Here is a 17,342-nt window from a genome sequence, read left to right as displayed (position 1 = left end):
GGGGTGGGAAGGGTATGGAGCTGCACAACCTCACAGGGACCAGCTGGAGGAGCAGGGCCATGCCTGTGAAGAGCGACAGGCCGAGGGGAAGCTGCAGGAACAGTTTTCAAGCATGCGAGAGACGGCTGTACAGAGGAAGGACGTAGTCTGGTCTCCATATCCCTTGGGGATAGGACAAAGTCTAAAATTTCAGGGGGGGAGATCCCCATTGGATACTAAGAAAACCCATCCCCACAGCATGATGAGACCTGGGGCTTGTCTGGGGTGCTGGGGCATCCCTGGGGCTCATCAGAGGACGCCAATGGGGACAGGATCCTGAGGAGTGCCCATCACGGCAGCAGACCATCGAGGCCCCACATCCTGTTACCTGGTGCTGTGAGGGGGGGCAGATCTGGGACGCCACCTCCCCTCTTCTGGACCCGGCTGCCTGTTGCACTATGTTTATTGTCCGTAGGGCAGAGCTGGCACCTCCGAAGGGTTACAGCAGAGCTGGAGGCTGTGCACAGCAAATACTGTCCCTTGTTCCTTTGCACCCACCAGCGTGGCCCTGTCCCACGTCGGTAGCGATGCTCGCAGCCCCGCTGGCACCACTTCAGGCCCAGAGCACGCCGAGAGCTGTGGGGCAGGCAGCTGCTGGGTCGCTGCTTCCCCTCTCACCCCAAAACTTGGGCATTTTGTGTCCGTGGCCACAGGCAGCAGCACCCCAGCTCCTGGCAGAGCCGCTCTCCTGCCTGCTCTGCTGCAAACACCCTGTTGGCACTTGTCCTTGGGGGCCATCCCAGCATGTCCCCCAGAAGTGTGGGGCTATGTTGGTGGCTGGCGGTGTGCCAGCGTGGCCAGCACACACTGGGTGGGTAGCCAGGGTGGGGACGGCACAGTCCTGCTGCGGGGAAGGCGCTCTCAGGAAGGGGCACAGGCGTTTGGGTGCTCAGCGCCAGGGGAGGGATGGGCAGCCCCTCGTCCCCACAGCACTGTCCCAGCAGGCTGGGGCCAGCGTTGCCCCTCTGCGCTGGGCCAGCGCAGCCTCACGCCTCCTCGGCGGTGGCATCAATCCCCGCGTAGGTGAAGTTCTCGAACAGAGCCATGTTCACGTAGGCCTGTGGGGGAACCTCAGTCAGGAGCCAGTTTTGACAGCGTCCCCGCTCTACCTCCCGTCCCTGCTGGCATGCTCACGTGCACTGTGCCCTGGGGGGGCAATGGGGATCCCCATAGCCAAAAAGTGGTGCTAGGGTTAACCCCACATGTGGTGGGGCCACACAGGTTCTGCTGCTGGATTCCCCCCCCGAGCCCAAGGGATGCTCCAGCACTTGGATAAGCCCCACACAGGGTGGGCATCCCTCCTGCTGAGCTGGGGTGATGCGGGCGCCCTGCGCCCAGCTCTGACACCCCTGCCACTCACCTTCCTGGCCTCCAGCATGCGGATGAGCTGCATGGAGATCTGGGCGAAGGGTGGGCGCTCGTAGGGGCGGTCACGCCAGCACTGCCTCATCAGCTCGTACCTGGGGGCAGAAAGCCAGCAGTGGCTCAGTGTGCACGGGGGAAAAGGCAGCAGAAAAGCTGTTTGTGGGAGACGGGGGGAAGCAGACGGGAAACTGAAGCCCAGGGAGGGCGTCTGGGGTGGGACCCTCATCCCCCAGCCACAGTCCAGAGGGGAACCAGGCAGGAGCTACCACAAGTTCACGGGAGCTCTGTGGGGCAGTGGGGTCAGCAGGACACCATCAGCCGGGGTGCTCTGCCCACTTACACCTCGTCATCACAGTTGCGCGGCTTCTCCATGCGGTAGCCCTGGGGCAGCTTCTCGTAGAGCTCGGCACACGTCATCCCGCAGTACGGTGTGCCCCCTGCGGCCAGAAACACACAGCTGGCTGCAGCGGGGATGGTCCCCGGGTGTCCCCTCCGGAGCTGCAGGAGGACCAGACCAAGTGGAGGCAGGGGACAAAGAAGAGCCTTACCCAAGCTGACGATCTCCCAGAGCAGGACACCAAACGACCACCTAAAAGGGCAGGAGCCAAGGCTGTGACAGAGCCTCCAGCTGTGCTCTGCTGACGGGCACAGGGCCAAGCCCATGGTGGAGCGGCCAGCCAGGGCTCGGGCCAAGCCAGCAGCTCCCCAGGGAGATGCACCAGCATCATCTCCTGCCCTTGCAGCACCCAGAGCAAAACTGACCACCCTGGAAAGGGATGGAGGTGGCCATGGCCATGCCCAGGCCCCAGTGTCCCTGCCTGTGGGACTTACACATCACTCTTGGTGGTGTACACGCTGTAGTTCAGGGACTCGATGGCCATCCAGCGAACTGGCAAGCGGCCCTGGGGAAACAGAGAGTGACCGTCAGGGGAGGGGGGACACCCTGCAGATGGAGGGCAGCCATGACCCAGCTGGTCCTGGCAGGGTGTGTGGTTCTCGCTGGTGGCAGGGGTCCTGCCCACCACATCGGTGCAGGCCCTATGGAGATGCTTCTCTTCTGCCTCACCATTGTCTTCTTCACGTAAACCTCCTCCCCTCTTGAGAGGCCAAAGTCAGCAATCTTGGAGGCCAGGTTTTCTCCCACCAGGATATTCCTCGCTGCCAGGTCCCTGTGAATGAACTGAAAGTGGCCAGCAGTCAGCAGGAGCCACATGCTACGTCCTGCTGGCCCCAGGGGTCTTGTGCCCTGCTTGAGTCCCCAGGCCCCTGGGGAAAGGATGCTCTGGGGGGCTTTGCTGGGGATGTACCTGCTTCTCACTCAGGTACTGCATCCCCTTGGCCACATCTGAAGCAAACTGGAGCAGCTGCTGGGAGGTGAGTGTGGAGGCAGTACCGTGCTCCTTTGCAAAGGCTGGGTCTGTCTCCAGGACTCGACTTTTGCGGAGGAAGTCGAGGAGGTTTCCATAGGGAGCATACTCAATGGCGATGTACAGGTAGCCTGGGGGGCAGGAGGAGGTTTGGCTCATGGGGCTCTTGCCAGCAAAAAGGATACACAGCCAGGCAGGGGCCGTGGGACTGGGGAGAGGAAAGGGGACAGCTCTCACCCTTATTCTCGCAGGCTCCCAGCAAGTTGATGATGTTGGGGTGATGGCCCAGTTTGCACAGCACCTCCAGCTCCCCGGCAAAGTCCCGATGGTCATTCTCCGAAGCAAATTCTGGAAGCAAATCAGGGATGGACACCTAAGTCCTACAACAAGGGTCCTTCCTCTGCTCCTCCACTAATGGCTCCTGTCCCTCCTCAGCCCTGAGCATGGCCCAGGATGCAGCTGCAACCCCCAACCCACCCTGCCCGCCTCCCTGCACCACTCACCTTTCAGCATCTTGATGGCCGCGTTCATTTTCAGGCCGTCCTTTTTGATCATGGCCCTGATGACCTGCCCGAAGTTGCCCTCCCCAATCATGTCCTCAAACTTGATGTCTTCCCACTCCAGGATGGGGTAGCTGAGGGGCTCGGGCTGTGGCTTGGGCCGGCGTGTCAGGGTCAAGGTCCCTGAGTTGAACTGCAGGATGGTCTCTTCCCCCTGGCAGATGGGAGCGGGTGAGGTTAGAGGCACCGGGCACCCCTCTGCCCACACGGCAGTCCCGGCAGGGCAGGTGTCATGGGCAAGGGTGGGCTCCGCACCCTCTCCATGTGGAAGTGAGGTCTGGCTGTGTCCGGACTGGAGGCTACGGAGCGTGACCTGGATCGGGCTGGGATGTGGGGAGCTGGGGACACGGTCCTGGAGGGGCAGGCAGCACTCACCGAGCCAGACTGGTACGTAAAGGTGCGGCGCCGGTGGAAAAAATTCTTCTTGATGAGGAAAAGTGCCAGAAGGGCAAAGAGGATGGTGAGGCAGGTGACGGACACGGAGCCAACGATAGCCAGGAGCAGCTGCTGGTCTATTCCCGCCTGCTCGGTGCTCTGGCTGCCCAGGCTGGGTGGCACGCTCAGTGCTCCTGATGAAAGGAGGGATGGAGGGTCGTGGTCCATGGCCGAGCCCTGGCCAGGCTACACAGGTGGCCAAACACCAAGACAGCAGTCCTCTCCCAGCATCCCGTGATCCCATGAAGACACCACAGCTGCATCCCAAGCTCCCAGGGCCATGGTAGCACAGGCATGAGGGTGTCACTGCCCAGGCCCTGCCACGAACCCGCCAGTTTCTGGACCCTCCAACCAGCTCTGGGTACAGCCACCATCTCCTCCCATGCTGGCTGTGCCCTGCTCCTTTAGCCCCTTGCACACCCTCTGGCCAAGGCAGAGTCACTCTGCAGGTGCCATGCCACCCTTGCCCCATCAGGTCTAGGAGGAGCAGGATTTCTGAAGATGCTCACAAGTGTTCTGGGTTTGGGCTGCTGCTTCAGAGCTGTTCTCTGAGGTTACCACGAGCACCCTGGTCACTCTTTGCCAACCCAGATGCTGAGACCAAGCCATGAGCCTCCTGCCTGCTTGGACCCCCTACTCACCATCCCCCAGAGTCTTGGCTTTCACAGGCTGGCTCCACTCCCCCGGGACGTGAGAGTTGGCCCGGACACGAAACTGGTAGCTGGTGCTGGCATTGAGGCCCCCGACGATCTTGGTGGTCTCGGCGCCGCTGTCGGTGTCGATCCACTGGGGCTCGCTGGTGCCTCCCACCTGCTGCAGCTCCACGATGTACTTGGTGATGCCCCCATTGGGGTACTCAGGGACCTGCCAGGAGAGCCTGACCGCGGTGTCGGACACAGACTCTGCCAAGAGTGACCGTGGGGAGGAGGGCCCTGGAACAAGGAGAGGAGAGCATCAGCCCCAGGATGGGGCTCCCAGTGCTGCAGGAGCTGAGCCTGGTGTGAGGACCAGACCCTGTGGACAGCAACGGCAACCAAAGCTGTGCCAGATTTGAGGGACCTCCAGGGATCCCCGGCCTCTGCTTGGGTAGAGCTGCTCTCCAGCAGCAGTGCAGGACTGCACCTACAAACACTCCCAGCCTCAGGGACTGTCAAGCTAGATGTCTCTGTATTGACTGACTCCTGGGATATTTTCTTTCTTCAACCCTTCCTCACACATGGCAGGCTTTGAGCATCTTATCATTCCCACTGCCTCCTCTGAGCCTTCTCCAGCCTGCCCACATCCCTAACCCCAAATCACACAAAGCTCTTAAAATTACTGAGTGGAGAAAACCTCACATTTGTCAGGCCTGATGCCCACCAGCCCTCCCAACGTGTACTGGCTGGCAGCGAGCCTCACTGAAGGCCTCATGCACTGCTTCCCCCTTGCCTGCCAGAAAGTTTGGTCAGGCTGATGCTGCACTTCCCCATGGTCTCCCACCCACATGTGTGTACATGTGTCCCCAGAAGGGGCTGCAGATCTCAAGCCCTAGTGACCATCCAGCAAAATTACCAGGCTGCAGGATTAAAGTGAACCAAAGGGAAATAATTTTTCATGCAGCATGTAATTATATTGAGGAACTTGATGCTACAGGGTGTTGTAAAGGCTTCAAGTATAGACTGGTCCATCAGGGTTTGGGCAAGGGCACGGAGAACAGATCTGTTTGCGAGCATCACTCATGATGACCTGAATGTCATGTTCAGCTTAGGATCTTTCTCAGCTGCTTGGTGTTGGAGGCTGCAGGGTCTAGCAGGGAAAGGAGGAGCCACTTTCCTCCAGCAGCCGGACTTGGGGATGGTCATTGCTACATTTATAACTGATTTATCATTGTAGTTCCCTGTAATAATTCCCTGTGCGCTGCCAGACCCACCTTTGCTGTTGATCATGACCTTGTAGAGGTCAGATGGGGGCCCCAGGCTGGCACAGTGGTAGACCAGCACCTCCAGCCCGTACTCCTTGTTGAACTCCAGGTCCCCGATGCGGGCAGAGAGCACAGAGATGGACGTGATGTTTTTCTCACAGACCAGCCGCCTTGCAGAGTCGAAGAGGTGGACGATGAACCCATGTGCCGGCTCGTGGTTACTTGGCAATTTCCAGTTGACATGAAGTGTGTTTTTCTCCTCTATGGACCAGCCTTCGATCACAGGCTTGACTGTGGGCTCTGCAAACAAAAAGGCAGCAAAACCTCATGTACAAGTTTAGGGGTAGGGTCAGTGTTAGGGTCAGGGTGAGGGTGAGGGAGATGGGGGGCTCACCAAGGCATTCGGTCACCATGATGGCCTCGGGCCCCTTGCTGCCCTCCCCACCATCCCCTGGCCGGCTCAGCTGCACCTTGACGACGTAGGCGGTCACCGGACGGAGGTTCATGAGGGTGATGTTCTCGCTGTTGTCGACTGTTGGCCAAGAGGACATGTCAAAGCCATGCCCCTGACCCACACTCTGCCCCGCCACTGGCGTCCTCCCCAGCGTCGCTGCAGGGGTCCCAGGATGGAGACCTCTGCCCACCCCAGACCCCCACTGGCTGGGGCAGCTGTCCCCTCCTGCCTAGTCCTACCTGTGTCCCCCCTCCCCCAGCAAACACATACCCACAATGGATGACCATGCTGAGGTGTCATCCTTGGGCTTGTAGAGCAGCTTGGTGGATACAATGGGTCCATCACCAGAGAAGCAGTCCACGGGTGACACCACGAGCTGGCGGCTCTGCTTGGCCAGCAGCCGTGGGGGGCTCAGGGGTGCTGGCGGCTCTGGGGATGAAGGAGGGAATGACAGTAGTGGGACCGGGAGCAATGAGGAGCAGAGGGTGGGGACATCCACCACCTCTTGGCTTCTTCCAGCTTTGTCATCCAAACCTGTCTCCTGCAGCACTGCAGCACATGACAGGTGCCACCCAGTCCAGTTGCTGGGGGGTTGGCATTGCCACACCATACCGTCAGTGTCCCCCAGCAGCCTGGGCTTGTCCCACTCATGCTACTGCCCTTTCCTTACCTCGGATGTTGACCTTGACTTTCCGGATGTCCTGGCCCCCAGTCGTGGAGACCCGGCACTCCCAGAGCCCTGTGTCTTCCTTTGTCAGGTGCTGCACCTGAAACTCACAGGTGATCTGCCCCGGCTCGATGATGGCTTTGATGAGCTGCAAGCGCACAGGGTGCCGTCAGCCCTCCGGCTTAGCCCGTCTGGCTCCCTGTGCTGGCCTGGAGCTGCACAGCAAACTGGTGGGGAGACGGGTGCTTTTGGGGGAGCCAGCAATGCGGGTGGGGGCTGATGTGCGGGGATGGTGGTGGGACAAGGGCATGGGGCGGTGGGGCCAGGCAAGCAGCAGTACCTTGAGCACGGTGCCGTCAGCCTTGCGCAGCTCCATGCTGTCGCTAGCAGGCAGCGGGTTGCCGGTGGCCACACAGCTGACGATGGGCTCTGAGCCCAGGTTGAACTCCAGCTCTGAGGCCAGTTGGATGATCTGGGGGAACCGGTCTGGCATGGAGAAGTCAGTGTTAGGGCTGGCCCTGCACCTCCCCAGGCACGAGAGAGGCTGGCACCCAGCTGCAGCTGGGCCCTGGTGCTGGGTGGCCAGTGCCGGGTGCTGTGGTCCATCCCCGACCCCTACCCCACATGCTCGGCTCAGCAACGCTCTCAGCACAGCTAATCCCGGGGGGCCAGACTAGATGCTCCCCTTGCAGCGCCCTGCTTTCCTTAGGGTTAGGGGCTATTTCTACAGGCAAGGGGAGCTGCTGAGCCAGCTGGTGAGACAGTAGCTGGCCCCCCCAGTCACTGGTGAGGAAGGAGCTGGAGCCCACCCGATGGTGGGGACAGAAATCCGTTGTGGCCCCCCACCAGCCTCACCTGACTTCTCGCAGTGCTGCCCATGCCAGCCCGCAGGGCAGATGCAGCCGCTGAAGCGGTTACAGCTGCCTCCATTTCGGCAGGCACACCTCAGGGCACAGTCGGGGCCGTAGTATCCTGGGGGACAGGCTGTGGGAAGAGGAGAGCTCACTGCAACCCCTAGCCACAGCGTGGGGCTGGCACGGCGCAGGACCGTGAAGGCCGCGACTGCAGGCAGCTGGTGCAGGCAGCAGCACTGCTCAGCCCATGCCGAATCTCAGGCCAGAAGAGGTTTGCGTGGGACACAGAGGAAGCCCAGGTTGCATGGGTGATGCAATGGATGCCCACATTCCCATACCTTGGCTGCAGCGGGAGCCACTCCAGCCTGAGGCGCAGGAGCAGCCGTAGGGGTCCGGCAGGCAGAAGCTCAGTCCCCTGCAGCCCTGGGCTCTCTGGCACACCTCCTGGCAGTTGCGGCCAAACTGGCCTTCCCGGCAGGCTGGAAAAACAAGCGTGGTCTGCCCTCACCCACCATTCGCCCATGCACTATTTGTGCAGGGCATGGAACCGGCTTGGGCGCCCCAAGCCCCGTGTCACCACCCAGAGCAGGTACAGAAGCCGTGTCCTGCTGAGAAGGTGGATGGTGCAGCCCTGCTCCAGAAACAGGGGGCACTGTGGGTGGGGAGGCACTGGGGATGCATGTGGCATTTCTGGAACAGCACCCGGGTCTGGGGGTGCAGCAGGGCCCCCGTGCGTGTCCTGGGCACAGGTCCTGCTGTCAGGCAGCCCAGCACCTACCTCGTTCACAGCGGGTGCCCATGAACCCGGGAGGGCAGATACATTCGCCAACATGGTCATGGCAGATGCCGCCGTTCAGACAGTCGGGACAGTCCTTCTCACAGGATGGTCCCCATTTCTTTGCAGGGCAGGCTGCAGAGAGAGCGGAGGGGGCACAAGGTTGCACCAGACCAGGGGGCAGGGTATGGCTGCCTGGCCCTGCGTCCTGGGGAGCTGGGTCCCCGCTCACCTCTCACGATAAGGCGGTAGAAGGCACTCCAGAGAGGGCTGTCCCCCATGAATGTGGCACTGTAGACACCATTTTCGCTCACGCTGACATTGGGGAGCGTCAGGGTGACAAGGTCGTCCCTCACCTCGCCTCGGTCCGTGGTCTGGTAATAGCTGCCTGCAAGGGGGCAGAGGGTGACCCGGGGCCCCCCTGTGCCCCCTGGGGCTGGTGCCAGGCACCAGCTGGGTGCAGCTCCAGCCCCACGCCTGCTCTCAGGGCCACTTGCCATTTCTTTTCCACATAACGTCCATTTCCTTCTTCTTGAGGACCCTCGCAGAGAAGGTGGCTGGCTCAGCAATGTTCACGGACTGCGTGGCCTTCACCGGGAAGAGGTGGGCTGTGGAGGAGTAGGATGAGAAGCAGGCTGAGCAGCAGTCACCCCCCCAGGACACCAGCACCCCTAGACTACCAACCCCAAAACACAGCCCTGGTGCAGCCCAGCACCCACCACACATGTTTCTGCTGGGATGTCACAACGTGCCTTCCAGTGGCTGCCCGTGGAAGCCGGGACCCCTCGACCCTCCGCCGGGACAGGCGCTCCCTTCCTGGCCCACACCTTGGCAGACACCAAAGAATGGGATGGGGCACCCTGCCCCCCAGCCAGCCCACCAGCCCCAGCCCAGCACGGGATGCCAGTGGCAGCAGCCTGAAGAGGTGACAGCTGGGACAAATCTGCACGGTGCACCCTGCTTGCTGTCAGCCCGGGGAGGTGCAGAACAGCAGCAGCACGGGCAGGCGAGGAGCGGTGACGGGAAGCAGGCATGCGGAGGGCTGCACACCAACCCACAGGACCCGTGGTCCTGTCATGGCTGTTCTCCCAGGTGATGGGGTGTGCAGCAGCAATGAACTCTCAGAGTATTAGTGTGAGTCAGCCAGAGCCCAGCTTTGAGCATAAACGGGACTATAAATACATTAAGGCCTGGGAAACCAAGCCCTGGGTGTGCCAGGACAGAAACAAAAGAGGACGCGGGCAGGCAGTGGCTCTTGGAGCCTGCCTGCACACCAGCTTTGCATACACTCAAAGCAGCCATGCCAGGTCGGAGGCGTGCAGAGCCGGAGCTAAGGCACATCCAGCCCTGCGTCCTGCCCTGGTGAGGCCGGGTCCAGGAGGAAGTGGCACACGCTGCAGATGCCCAGGGAAGGGCACCGCAGGTCACGCGTCCCAGTAATTCCCCAGAATCGCCTCCCTGCCTTCAGCAGTTTGCAAGCCAGGAGCTTTCCAAGTCAGGTATCATCCCTCTAGTTGAGAGCTTTCTACCCTGGACTTTGCAGTCCCTTGTAAAGGGCACGTACATGTGGCCCCTGTCCTGTCTCATCTCACTCGCTGGAGTGAGAGCCCAACTCATCCCCTGGGGATCACACGCAGTGCTTTGCATTTACCTATGCTGAATTTTATCTGCTGCTCCACTGCTGGTCAGCAGTGCCTGCAGCCCCCCACAGAGTGCATCCATCCCCGGGCAGGTGAGGGAAAGCAGCTGGCACGGCCGCTTGTTCAGCTATTTATTACCACAACGGGTGGCACAGGTCCCTGCAGAGACCCCGTGCCACGCTGGTGGGGACTTCCCCACATGACAAGAACCACAAATTAACTCCTATTCTCGTTCTCTTCCTTTTAGTCAATTATTCACCCATGAAGAGATCTCCCCTGCCACCCCCTGGGTGCAGAGTTGCTCCCAAAGAGCCTTTGAAAGGGAATTTTCCTAACTCTCTCTGGAAATCCAAGCAGACGGCATCAGCCAGGTTGCCCACAGCATCCTCACTGCTTCTGCCCCAGAGACCTGCCCACTGCAAACTCACGCTGCCTCTTCCTCGGGTATCACATAACCACAAATTCTGCTCAGTAGTAGTTTCCACTAACTTGCCTGCTTACAATTTGGGTTTACAGGCCTGTAACTCCCAACGCAGAAAGCTTTTAGGAAAGGCTGGCATCCCACGAGCAGCCTTGCCGCCCACCCTCCGTTCACGCCCCACAGGCAATGGCACAGCCCTGCTCACAGCAAGCCTGGCCCGGCACTGCCGCACTGCTCCGTTCATGTGTTTATCACCTGTCTCCTGCTATCAGCACTGCCATTTTACACAGATCCCCCAAGAAGCTTCCCCAGCTTCTCTGTGGTGCACATGGATGCAAAAATAAAATAATTTTGTTTTCCTGCAATTGTTTTTCTGGGCATCTTTCTGGATATTTTGAAAAATAGGTTACCTTCAGTTTAAACCCTTCCGAAACTGCTCCTCAGGATCTCTTTGGTCTGCTTTACTTTGTTTTTACAGTAAAACTTCCAAAGCTTATCATCTTTCCTATGTTCTTCGTGCATGACCTTTTGGGAGGTACTTTCCTCTAACACCATTCCCCACCCGCTGGCTTCATCACCCTAGACTGCTTCGGTGCGCTCTTGGGCTTAACAGGATCCCTGACACACACCGAGCCTCCCCAGCAGGCTCTGTACACAGCCCTCCCTCCCCCTGCAAAGACGTAATTTTTTTGGTTACTTTTTCCTTTGATTTATCTTCCTCATTTATTTTTTTACTTCTCCTTCTCTAAACTAAACAAAGCAACAGCAGCTTGTTTGGTACTTGGAAAAAAGCCATTTTTGGGCATCCAGACACTGACTGGCTTGTTCACAGCACTATCTATGTCAACCCATAGGAGCTGGGGGCCGGCTGGGAGCTGCCCCTCTGTGGGACACCCTGTCACGCCAATGGAGCCCCAGAGCTGTCACCTCCCTCTGTGACTTATATACGGGACATCTCGGGGTGCAGAGCCCCTGCTGCACTCCTCGCCCCCCACGGCCCTGCTGCTGGCCATGCCCCCCCCATCATCTCCTGCTTTCCTTTCTCATTGCCCCTGTGCTACTCTCCTTCCCAGACTGGCTGGCTCCATTTCCGATAGGATCACTACCATTTTTGGGTCGAGCCTCTGGCCGAGGATGCAGGCTGGTCCCTGCTCCTTGGGGGATGCTTGGACCCCACCAGCAGCCTCTGTTCCCCAGCTTGGAGATACTAGAGCTGGTCAAAACAGCTTGCTGAAGCTGTATTTTAACACAGGCAGGGAAACTTGTATCCCCTCCATCTCATTCTTAGCAAAAGGTCAACTGTTTTAGCCAAAATTTTATAAAAAAGAGCTAGAAAGCATCCTGAAGCAAACAACTATCACAGAAAATTTCAGTTCTAATAGTTTGGCAAAGTCCCAATCATGGAGGCAAGCAGAGGGAGAGCATAGGCAGTGTGGGAGAGCACTGCCCTGGGTGGTATCCCTGCCACTGACCAGCCCGGGGAGGCCCTTTTGGATTTATGGCCCAGAACGGGAGCAGGAGATAAAAGCCCAGTGCTGCCCTTGGCTGCAGCATGCCTTGACAGTGCTTCTTAGCAAGACCCTGCCACCGGAGCAGTGACGTGCTGCTGCAGCATAGTGCTCACCAAGCAAGCACCCAGGGAGGCTGCTTGAGACGCGCCTCGGTGCTGCCCCACGCCCCCCTGCCCACAGCAGGGGCACAAGACTGGCACAGCTCCCATGGGCTGCCTCCCGCCCTGGTTAATGATTTCCAGACCCCACCGCCTCCTCCAAGGGCACCCAACTTCCTCTTGGACCTTGCCCTTCTGCCGGGCACCATTCCCAGGCCAGCAGCTGCCTGCACTGCTGCCCATCCCTGCACACCTCCATGGCGCTCAGCCACACTCCTCCAGCGAAACATCCCTCCCCTCTCCACCCCACCGGTGCCAGCGGATCCCAGACCTAGCCTGTGCATCACCGCCATCCTGCCGCCACGCTGGCTGGCGCCAGGATTGCAAAGCGCAGGGCAGGCAGCTCCCGGATGGCAGGCAAGGGGCCGCCCACTGCCCCCCCAGCTGCTCACCGTTGTGGCTGTTGTGCACATAGACCACCTGGGCCTGCTCGGTTGGGGTGCGCCCCAGGCAGTAGAGGATCCCCACCAGGTCGGCCATCGAGAAGCCCCTAGCCTGGACCTGGTTGCTGCGGTTGCGGTAGTTTTGGAAGCCCATCTTGGGGTGCGTCATCACGATCTTGTTCTCCCGCTCAATCTGCAGGTAGCTCACGTCGCGGTCCCCCATGACGCAGGAGAGGAAGAAGTCGGAGTGGGACAGGCTCTGCACGTTGGCGATCAGGGTGATGTCCAGGATGGCCCCTGGGGTGGGGGAGCACAAGGGCACATCACGACTGGACAAGGGCACAGCCATCTGCCTCAGGGCCAGACCCCATCATCCAGATGTCACCCCCTTTTCAGGACATTTTTGCCACCCCCAGCCCAGGAGGCACAACCAGGGCACAGCCAGATCGGGTGCAGACCCATCGGGATGACATGGTGGGCATTTCCACCGTCCTTTTGGAGATCCCCATGGGCTCAGCCCCCCAACATGAGCCAAGCGTGCAATAGGATGGGGGTCCCGGGCCCCTCTCCTGCGAGCTGCCGGCACCCCAGCCCCATGCCGGGGAGTGGCAGGCAGGGGAGGGCACTGCTGGCCTCTGAGGTCTCCAAATGGCCGATCACAAAGAGATGTTTCCTCCCTCCAAACCCTGCTCTGATGGCGCCACCGAGCTCCCACAGCCACCTCATCCCACCAAGCGTCTCTGGGGCCAGGGCTGCTCCCTGGAGCAGAGGGAAAGGGGCAATTTACCTGCCAGCTGCGGGAGGAGAAGCAGAAGATAAACCTGGAGTCCCATGTCCTTGGAGCGTGTCCCAAATCTGGCACAAGTCAGAAAATCCCCAGCATGTCCCAGCCACGGGGGTTGGAGCCGGAGGCCGTGGCTGCCTAGGGGCTCCACGTGAGCGGCGGCTCAGGACCCCTGCTCCCTGCCTGCGCCCCCCATCTTGCCTCTGCCCTGCTGCTCAGTGTCCGGGGCAGCTGGGACCACCTCCTCTGGCGCATAGCCTGGGCACGGTGAGGAAGATGCTCCTGTCTCCGCTTGCTTGGTGGCCACCCAGCTGCTTAGGAGCAGGGCTTGGTGGCAAAGAGGCCACTGAGGTCCCCAGCCCAGTGGCAGCTCTCCTGGGGAGCAGGCGCCCACCCCTTCAGGGCTAGGGCTGCGTGCTCAGGGCTCCCCAAGCCATGCTGAGCCCCCAGCCCGGCTGGAAGATGTCCTGACCCCCCTCGTCGCCCACCATGCAGAGGGTCTCATGCCCCAGCCTGCCCAGGCGGCAGCATCCTTGTCCCCTCAGCGCAGCCCCGTGGCCGACGGCTGTGGGAAGGGCTCTCTGGAGCAGGGAAAGGAAAGGGGCCAAGGGGCCGTGGCTGGCGGCGGTGGCGGAGCCAAATCCTGTTTCCCATGCGGCGTTTCCTGCTCTCCACCCATTGTTTGGAGACGGCCCTGACTCCAGGAGGTGGCGGGAGCTGCCCTGCACAGGCTCTCCCCCCGGCAAGCGGCGTGCGGCAATGCTGAGGCCGTACACGCCTCGTGACACCTCAGCCTCCCACTGCCACGAGCCGAGGTGCCGAGGCACGGCCCCACCTGGGCTCTGTGTTGCGCCGGGGCCCAACTCACTCCTGCAGCAGGACTGCTGTCTGGGTTGAAAGGGGCTGAGCAGGAGCACAGGCAGGGCGACGAAAAGCTGGCCAGCCCGCACTGGAGGGCGGCCGCTGCCAGGGAAGAAAACCTTCTGCGTTGCAGTAAACATGTCTGGGAGGAAGCGGAAAGCAGCAGAAAGCTCAGCTTTCCCTGAGCGTTTTTTCCCATGCACAGCGCTGGCACAGGCACTGGCACGGGTGCGACATGGCACGGCCCCGCTGCCCCCCAGCCCCAGGGGGTCCCCCATGTAGCCCTGCAAGGCTTTCTCGGGCTCCAGCGGGCTCTGGGCTCTTTGCCTGGCAAACAAAAGGCATTCCCCAGGAAATCACCGTAAGCTTCACCCACCAAACCTCATACTGCTTCACAAACCAAGCTGTTCCCACGTGAAAGCCAGGGCTGCTGGGGAGCGAGCCTCATGTTTTGGTGTGTCCTGAGTCCATGCTGTATCCGGCCAAAAATCTAAAGCACACATGGAGAGGAAGGGGAAATCCATTCATCGCTTCCGACTATTTACAGCGTGCTCCAGGGCTGCGTGGTGCCCGTGGCATGCTGAGGGAGGGATGGCAGCAGGCAGGGGCTCCCCCAGTGCAGCCACCCGGCCACCCCACGACAGGAGGGATGGAGAGGATCTGAAAAAGATGTGACACTGGATGCAGCTGCCCAGTTTGCCTGGAAAACTAAGCCCGGTGTTTTGCCATGGGCTGTGTGTAGGCAAGGGGATCTGGTTTTGGGAGACCACTGGGGCACTTGAGGCACAACCATAACATAAATGCCAAGCACGTGGCCGTCCCACTGCGCGACGCGCAGAGGCTGGGCAGCTGAGGCTGGTCCCTGCTGCCGACGGTGCCTTGCCAGGGTCCCCCGTGTCAACCCCAAGCTCATTTGCAAGAGAGTCAGGGACTCATCCGCACACTCCGTTCAGCTGCAGAACGAGGGAAGGTACATGACCAGATAAATAAAAGGCATCTAGTTCACTGGCTGTAGAGGTCAGTGTCACTCAGAACCGTAAATGTCATCGTGCCACCGTGTGCTTACACATTCTGCACCTGGGGCAGCAACAAGAGCACACAAATGCTGTGCTCCCCTGGCAGCATGCACACAGCTGTGAGTTATGATGCACTCTGTGAAATGTCCTCTGACACGAGGCATCACTTTGAGGACAGGATTATTTACAGACCAAACACACTTTACGGGAAGGCTTTGCACCCGCGGGCCCTGCAGCAAGTTCCTCCAGGGAGCACAGCATGGCTCGTCTTACTGCCCGAGAGGAACCGGTGCACTGCTTTGCTCCTTTGGGGAATGGGAACCATCTGGGGTCAGCTCTCCACACCAGGTGGTGTCCAGAAAATCTCAGGGATCCATCAAGGGATCTGACCTGAGATGATTTGTTCCCTTGCTTTTTTTCTAGGAACATCTGGATAAGAGGTTTCTATCTGTGCAGATCCCTTGGCTGGAAGGTGGGGTAGGAAACCTCTCTGGGAGGTTTTGTGGGGAGACCCAACCAGGACCCTGGAGCTCCAGTTTAACCTTACGCAGCTCCAGAGGAGGAAGCAGGGAGGTGGGTGCAGCCGAGCCCAGCCAAAGCAGCTTGCCACACTTGCTCTCCTGTAATACGGAAATCTCCAGCTGCCCAACCCACAGCACACTGAAAGCACCTGAATTTCTGCTGAATTCACAGACCTCAACTTTTTTGCTGAATCACGATGGACTAAAAAAAAAGTGACAAAAATACCCCTTTTTGTTATCATTTGCACAGTCTAATGCATGGCACCGCATGCCAGAAACCATAACGCACCGATACGTTTCCTGATAGGAAACGCAAACACCCTGAGAATGCACCGATGGGCTGGGCTGCCTCAGCAACAATTTTCTAGCCCTGCTTTTCTGGCCGTTTGCTTTGTTTTACGTGCACGGTAGGTCTCAGGGAGGCCCTGCAAGGCTGGATGAAGGGCTGCTGCTGCAAGGCTTAAGAGCAGCCCGGGAGTGAGGTGGCTGAGCATTCCCAGCCCAACCTGTGCATCAGAAGGGCAGCTTGGGGCGCAGGCAGCTGCCTGGCTGTGCTTGCATTCGCCGTACACTCACGGGATCAAGGATGGGCTGCTGGGAAACCCTTTCCCTGAGGAAAGGGTGGATCGTACAGCCGTGGAGGAGCCCCTTGGCAGCTGGGGGAAGTGGGGCCGCCCTGTCCTGGTCGCCGCCGGGGTGGAAACTGCAGAGCTGCAGCGTTCTTGTTGGCAGGCGGCTTCCTGCTGCTGAGCAGGAGTGGGAAAGGGGAACCGGGAACAGAGGGCAGGGAACGGGGAGCGAGGAAAAGAGCTGGGATCTCCCTCTGGCTGCAGAGGCAAAGCCGGGAGACGGCACTGCCAGCACCTCCCCTGCCCCGGCTGTGGCTCAGCCAGCCCTTGCTCGTTCACCCACCCCGGCACCCATGGGCATGAGAGCACATCCCATTTTGTGCCAGCAAACACCCACAAGATACTGCTTTGACAAGATTTCCCTGATTTCCTGTGACTCCACAGCAGGGCTGGCAGGGAGCTCTACTGATGAGCGGTGGGTCTGCGCAGGGGGTGCCAGAGGTGATGGGGCACCCACGTGCTCTGGGACCCTCACAGGAGATCTGGGTGCTGCTCAGGGAAGTCACATTTTTATTAGCGATTCCCTGATGCTGGAAAGCCAACACTGCTGAGCGACTGCCAGGCCCAGGGACCTGCCCATTTGCCGCACGTTTTAAACACCTTTCCGCTTTAATCCCGATGAGACTTTTATTTTCCTGTAGGAAACATTCTTGCTGCCTCAGCCCCAGCTTCTTCAGCTGAGGCTTGCTGCATATCCCTGTCCTGGGTGTGTGGAGCTGGGGCACAGCGGCTGGCACAGCACCGGGGCTGGGCACAGGCTGCTTTCCTCGAGCCCGGTGGTCTCAGGGCAGATGCCGCAGAGGTGCCCCCCTCCTCCACCGGTGCCCCAGCACCTCCCGGTGCTCCGCTCCCACCGAGGCAGCCCCCACGGCACCCCACGGTCCATCAGGCAGATGCTAGTGGTCCCCTGGTCTCCGGTCACAGGAGGCAGCGGGTGGGAGGTGACGGGGCGCGGCGGTTAATGTGTAACCGGTGCCGCCACCTTTCACCCGCACGCAGCCA

At 60.0% G+C, this 17,342-nt stretch overlaps 1 protein-coding gene across 2 annotated transcripts; it reads right to left on the bottom strand.

The window, feature by feature from the left end:
* Positions 1-424: 424 nt before the first annotated feature.
* Positions 425-13,896, bottom strand: TIE1 (tyrosine kinase with immunoglobulin like and EGF like domains 1). 2 transcript variants are annotated; one of them, XM_054833956.1, is made up of 23 exons: positions 13,317-13,896; positions 12,539-12,826; positions 8,910-9,024; positions 8,649-8,800; positions 8,420-8,551; positions 7,980-8,120; positions 7,643-7,771; positions 7,128-7,273; positions 6,791-6,935; positions 6,391-6,549; positions 6,061-6,198; positions 5,676-5,966; positions 4,408-4,698; positions 3,587-3,900; positions 3,275-3,485; positions 3,009-3,119; positions 2,712-2,902; positions 2,471-2,584; positions 2,236-2,306; positions 1,953-1,993; positions 1,745-1,841; positions 1,400-1,499; positions 425-1,097 (listed from the first exon to the last, which is right to left on the bottom strand). In XM_054833956.1, the coding sequence occupies exons 1-23, from the start codon at positions 13,360-13,362 to the stop codon at positions 1,026-1,028; spliced, it is 3,495 nt and encodes a 1,164-aa protein (XP_054689931.1). In that variant the 5' UTR covers positions 13,363-13,896; the 3' UTR covers positions 425-1,025. The 2 variants fall into 2 exon arrangements, with proteins under 2 accessions (XP_054689931.1, XP_054689933.1); XM_054833958.1 differs by having other exon boundaries at positions 3,707-3,900; positions 13,317-13,885.
* Positions 13,897-17,342: the final 3,446 nt, after the last annotated feature.

Source organism: Grus americana, chromosome 8 (genome assembly GCF_028858705.1).
Source record: "Grus americana isolate bGruAme1 chromosome 8, bGruAme1.mat, whole genome shotgun sequence".
NCBI classification, from domain to species: Eukaryota; Metazoa; Chordata; class Aves; order Gruiformes; family Gruidae; genus Grus; species Grus americana.
The sequence above is the reverse complement of the archived record's forward strand: the minus strand, read 5'-3'. Positions and strand labels throughout refer to the sequence as shown.

What these genes read in the sequence shown, in the direction of transcription:
- TIE1 (XM_054833956.1), bottom strand. Translation starts at nt 13,362, where the DNA reads ATGGGACTCCAGGTTTATCTTCTGCTTCTCCTCCCGCAGCTGGCAG. An exon ending in ATGTGGAAAAGAAATGGCAA is followed by an intron (nt 8,801 to 8,909) that starts GTGGCCCTGAGA and finishes CCTTGCAGGCAG; the next exon opens with CTATTACCAGACCACGGACC. An exon ending in TGGCTCCCGCTGCAGCCAAG is followed by an intron (nt 7,772 to 7,979) that starts GTATGGGAATGT and finishes CTCTTCCCACAG; the next exon opens with CCTGTCCCCCAGGATACTAC.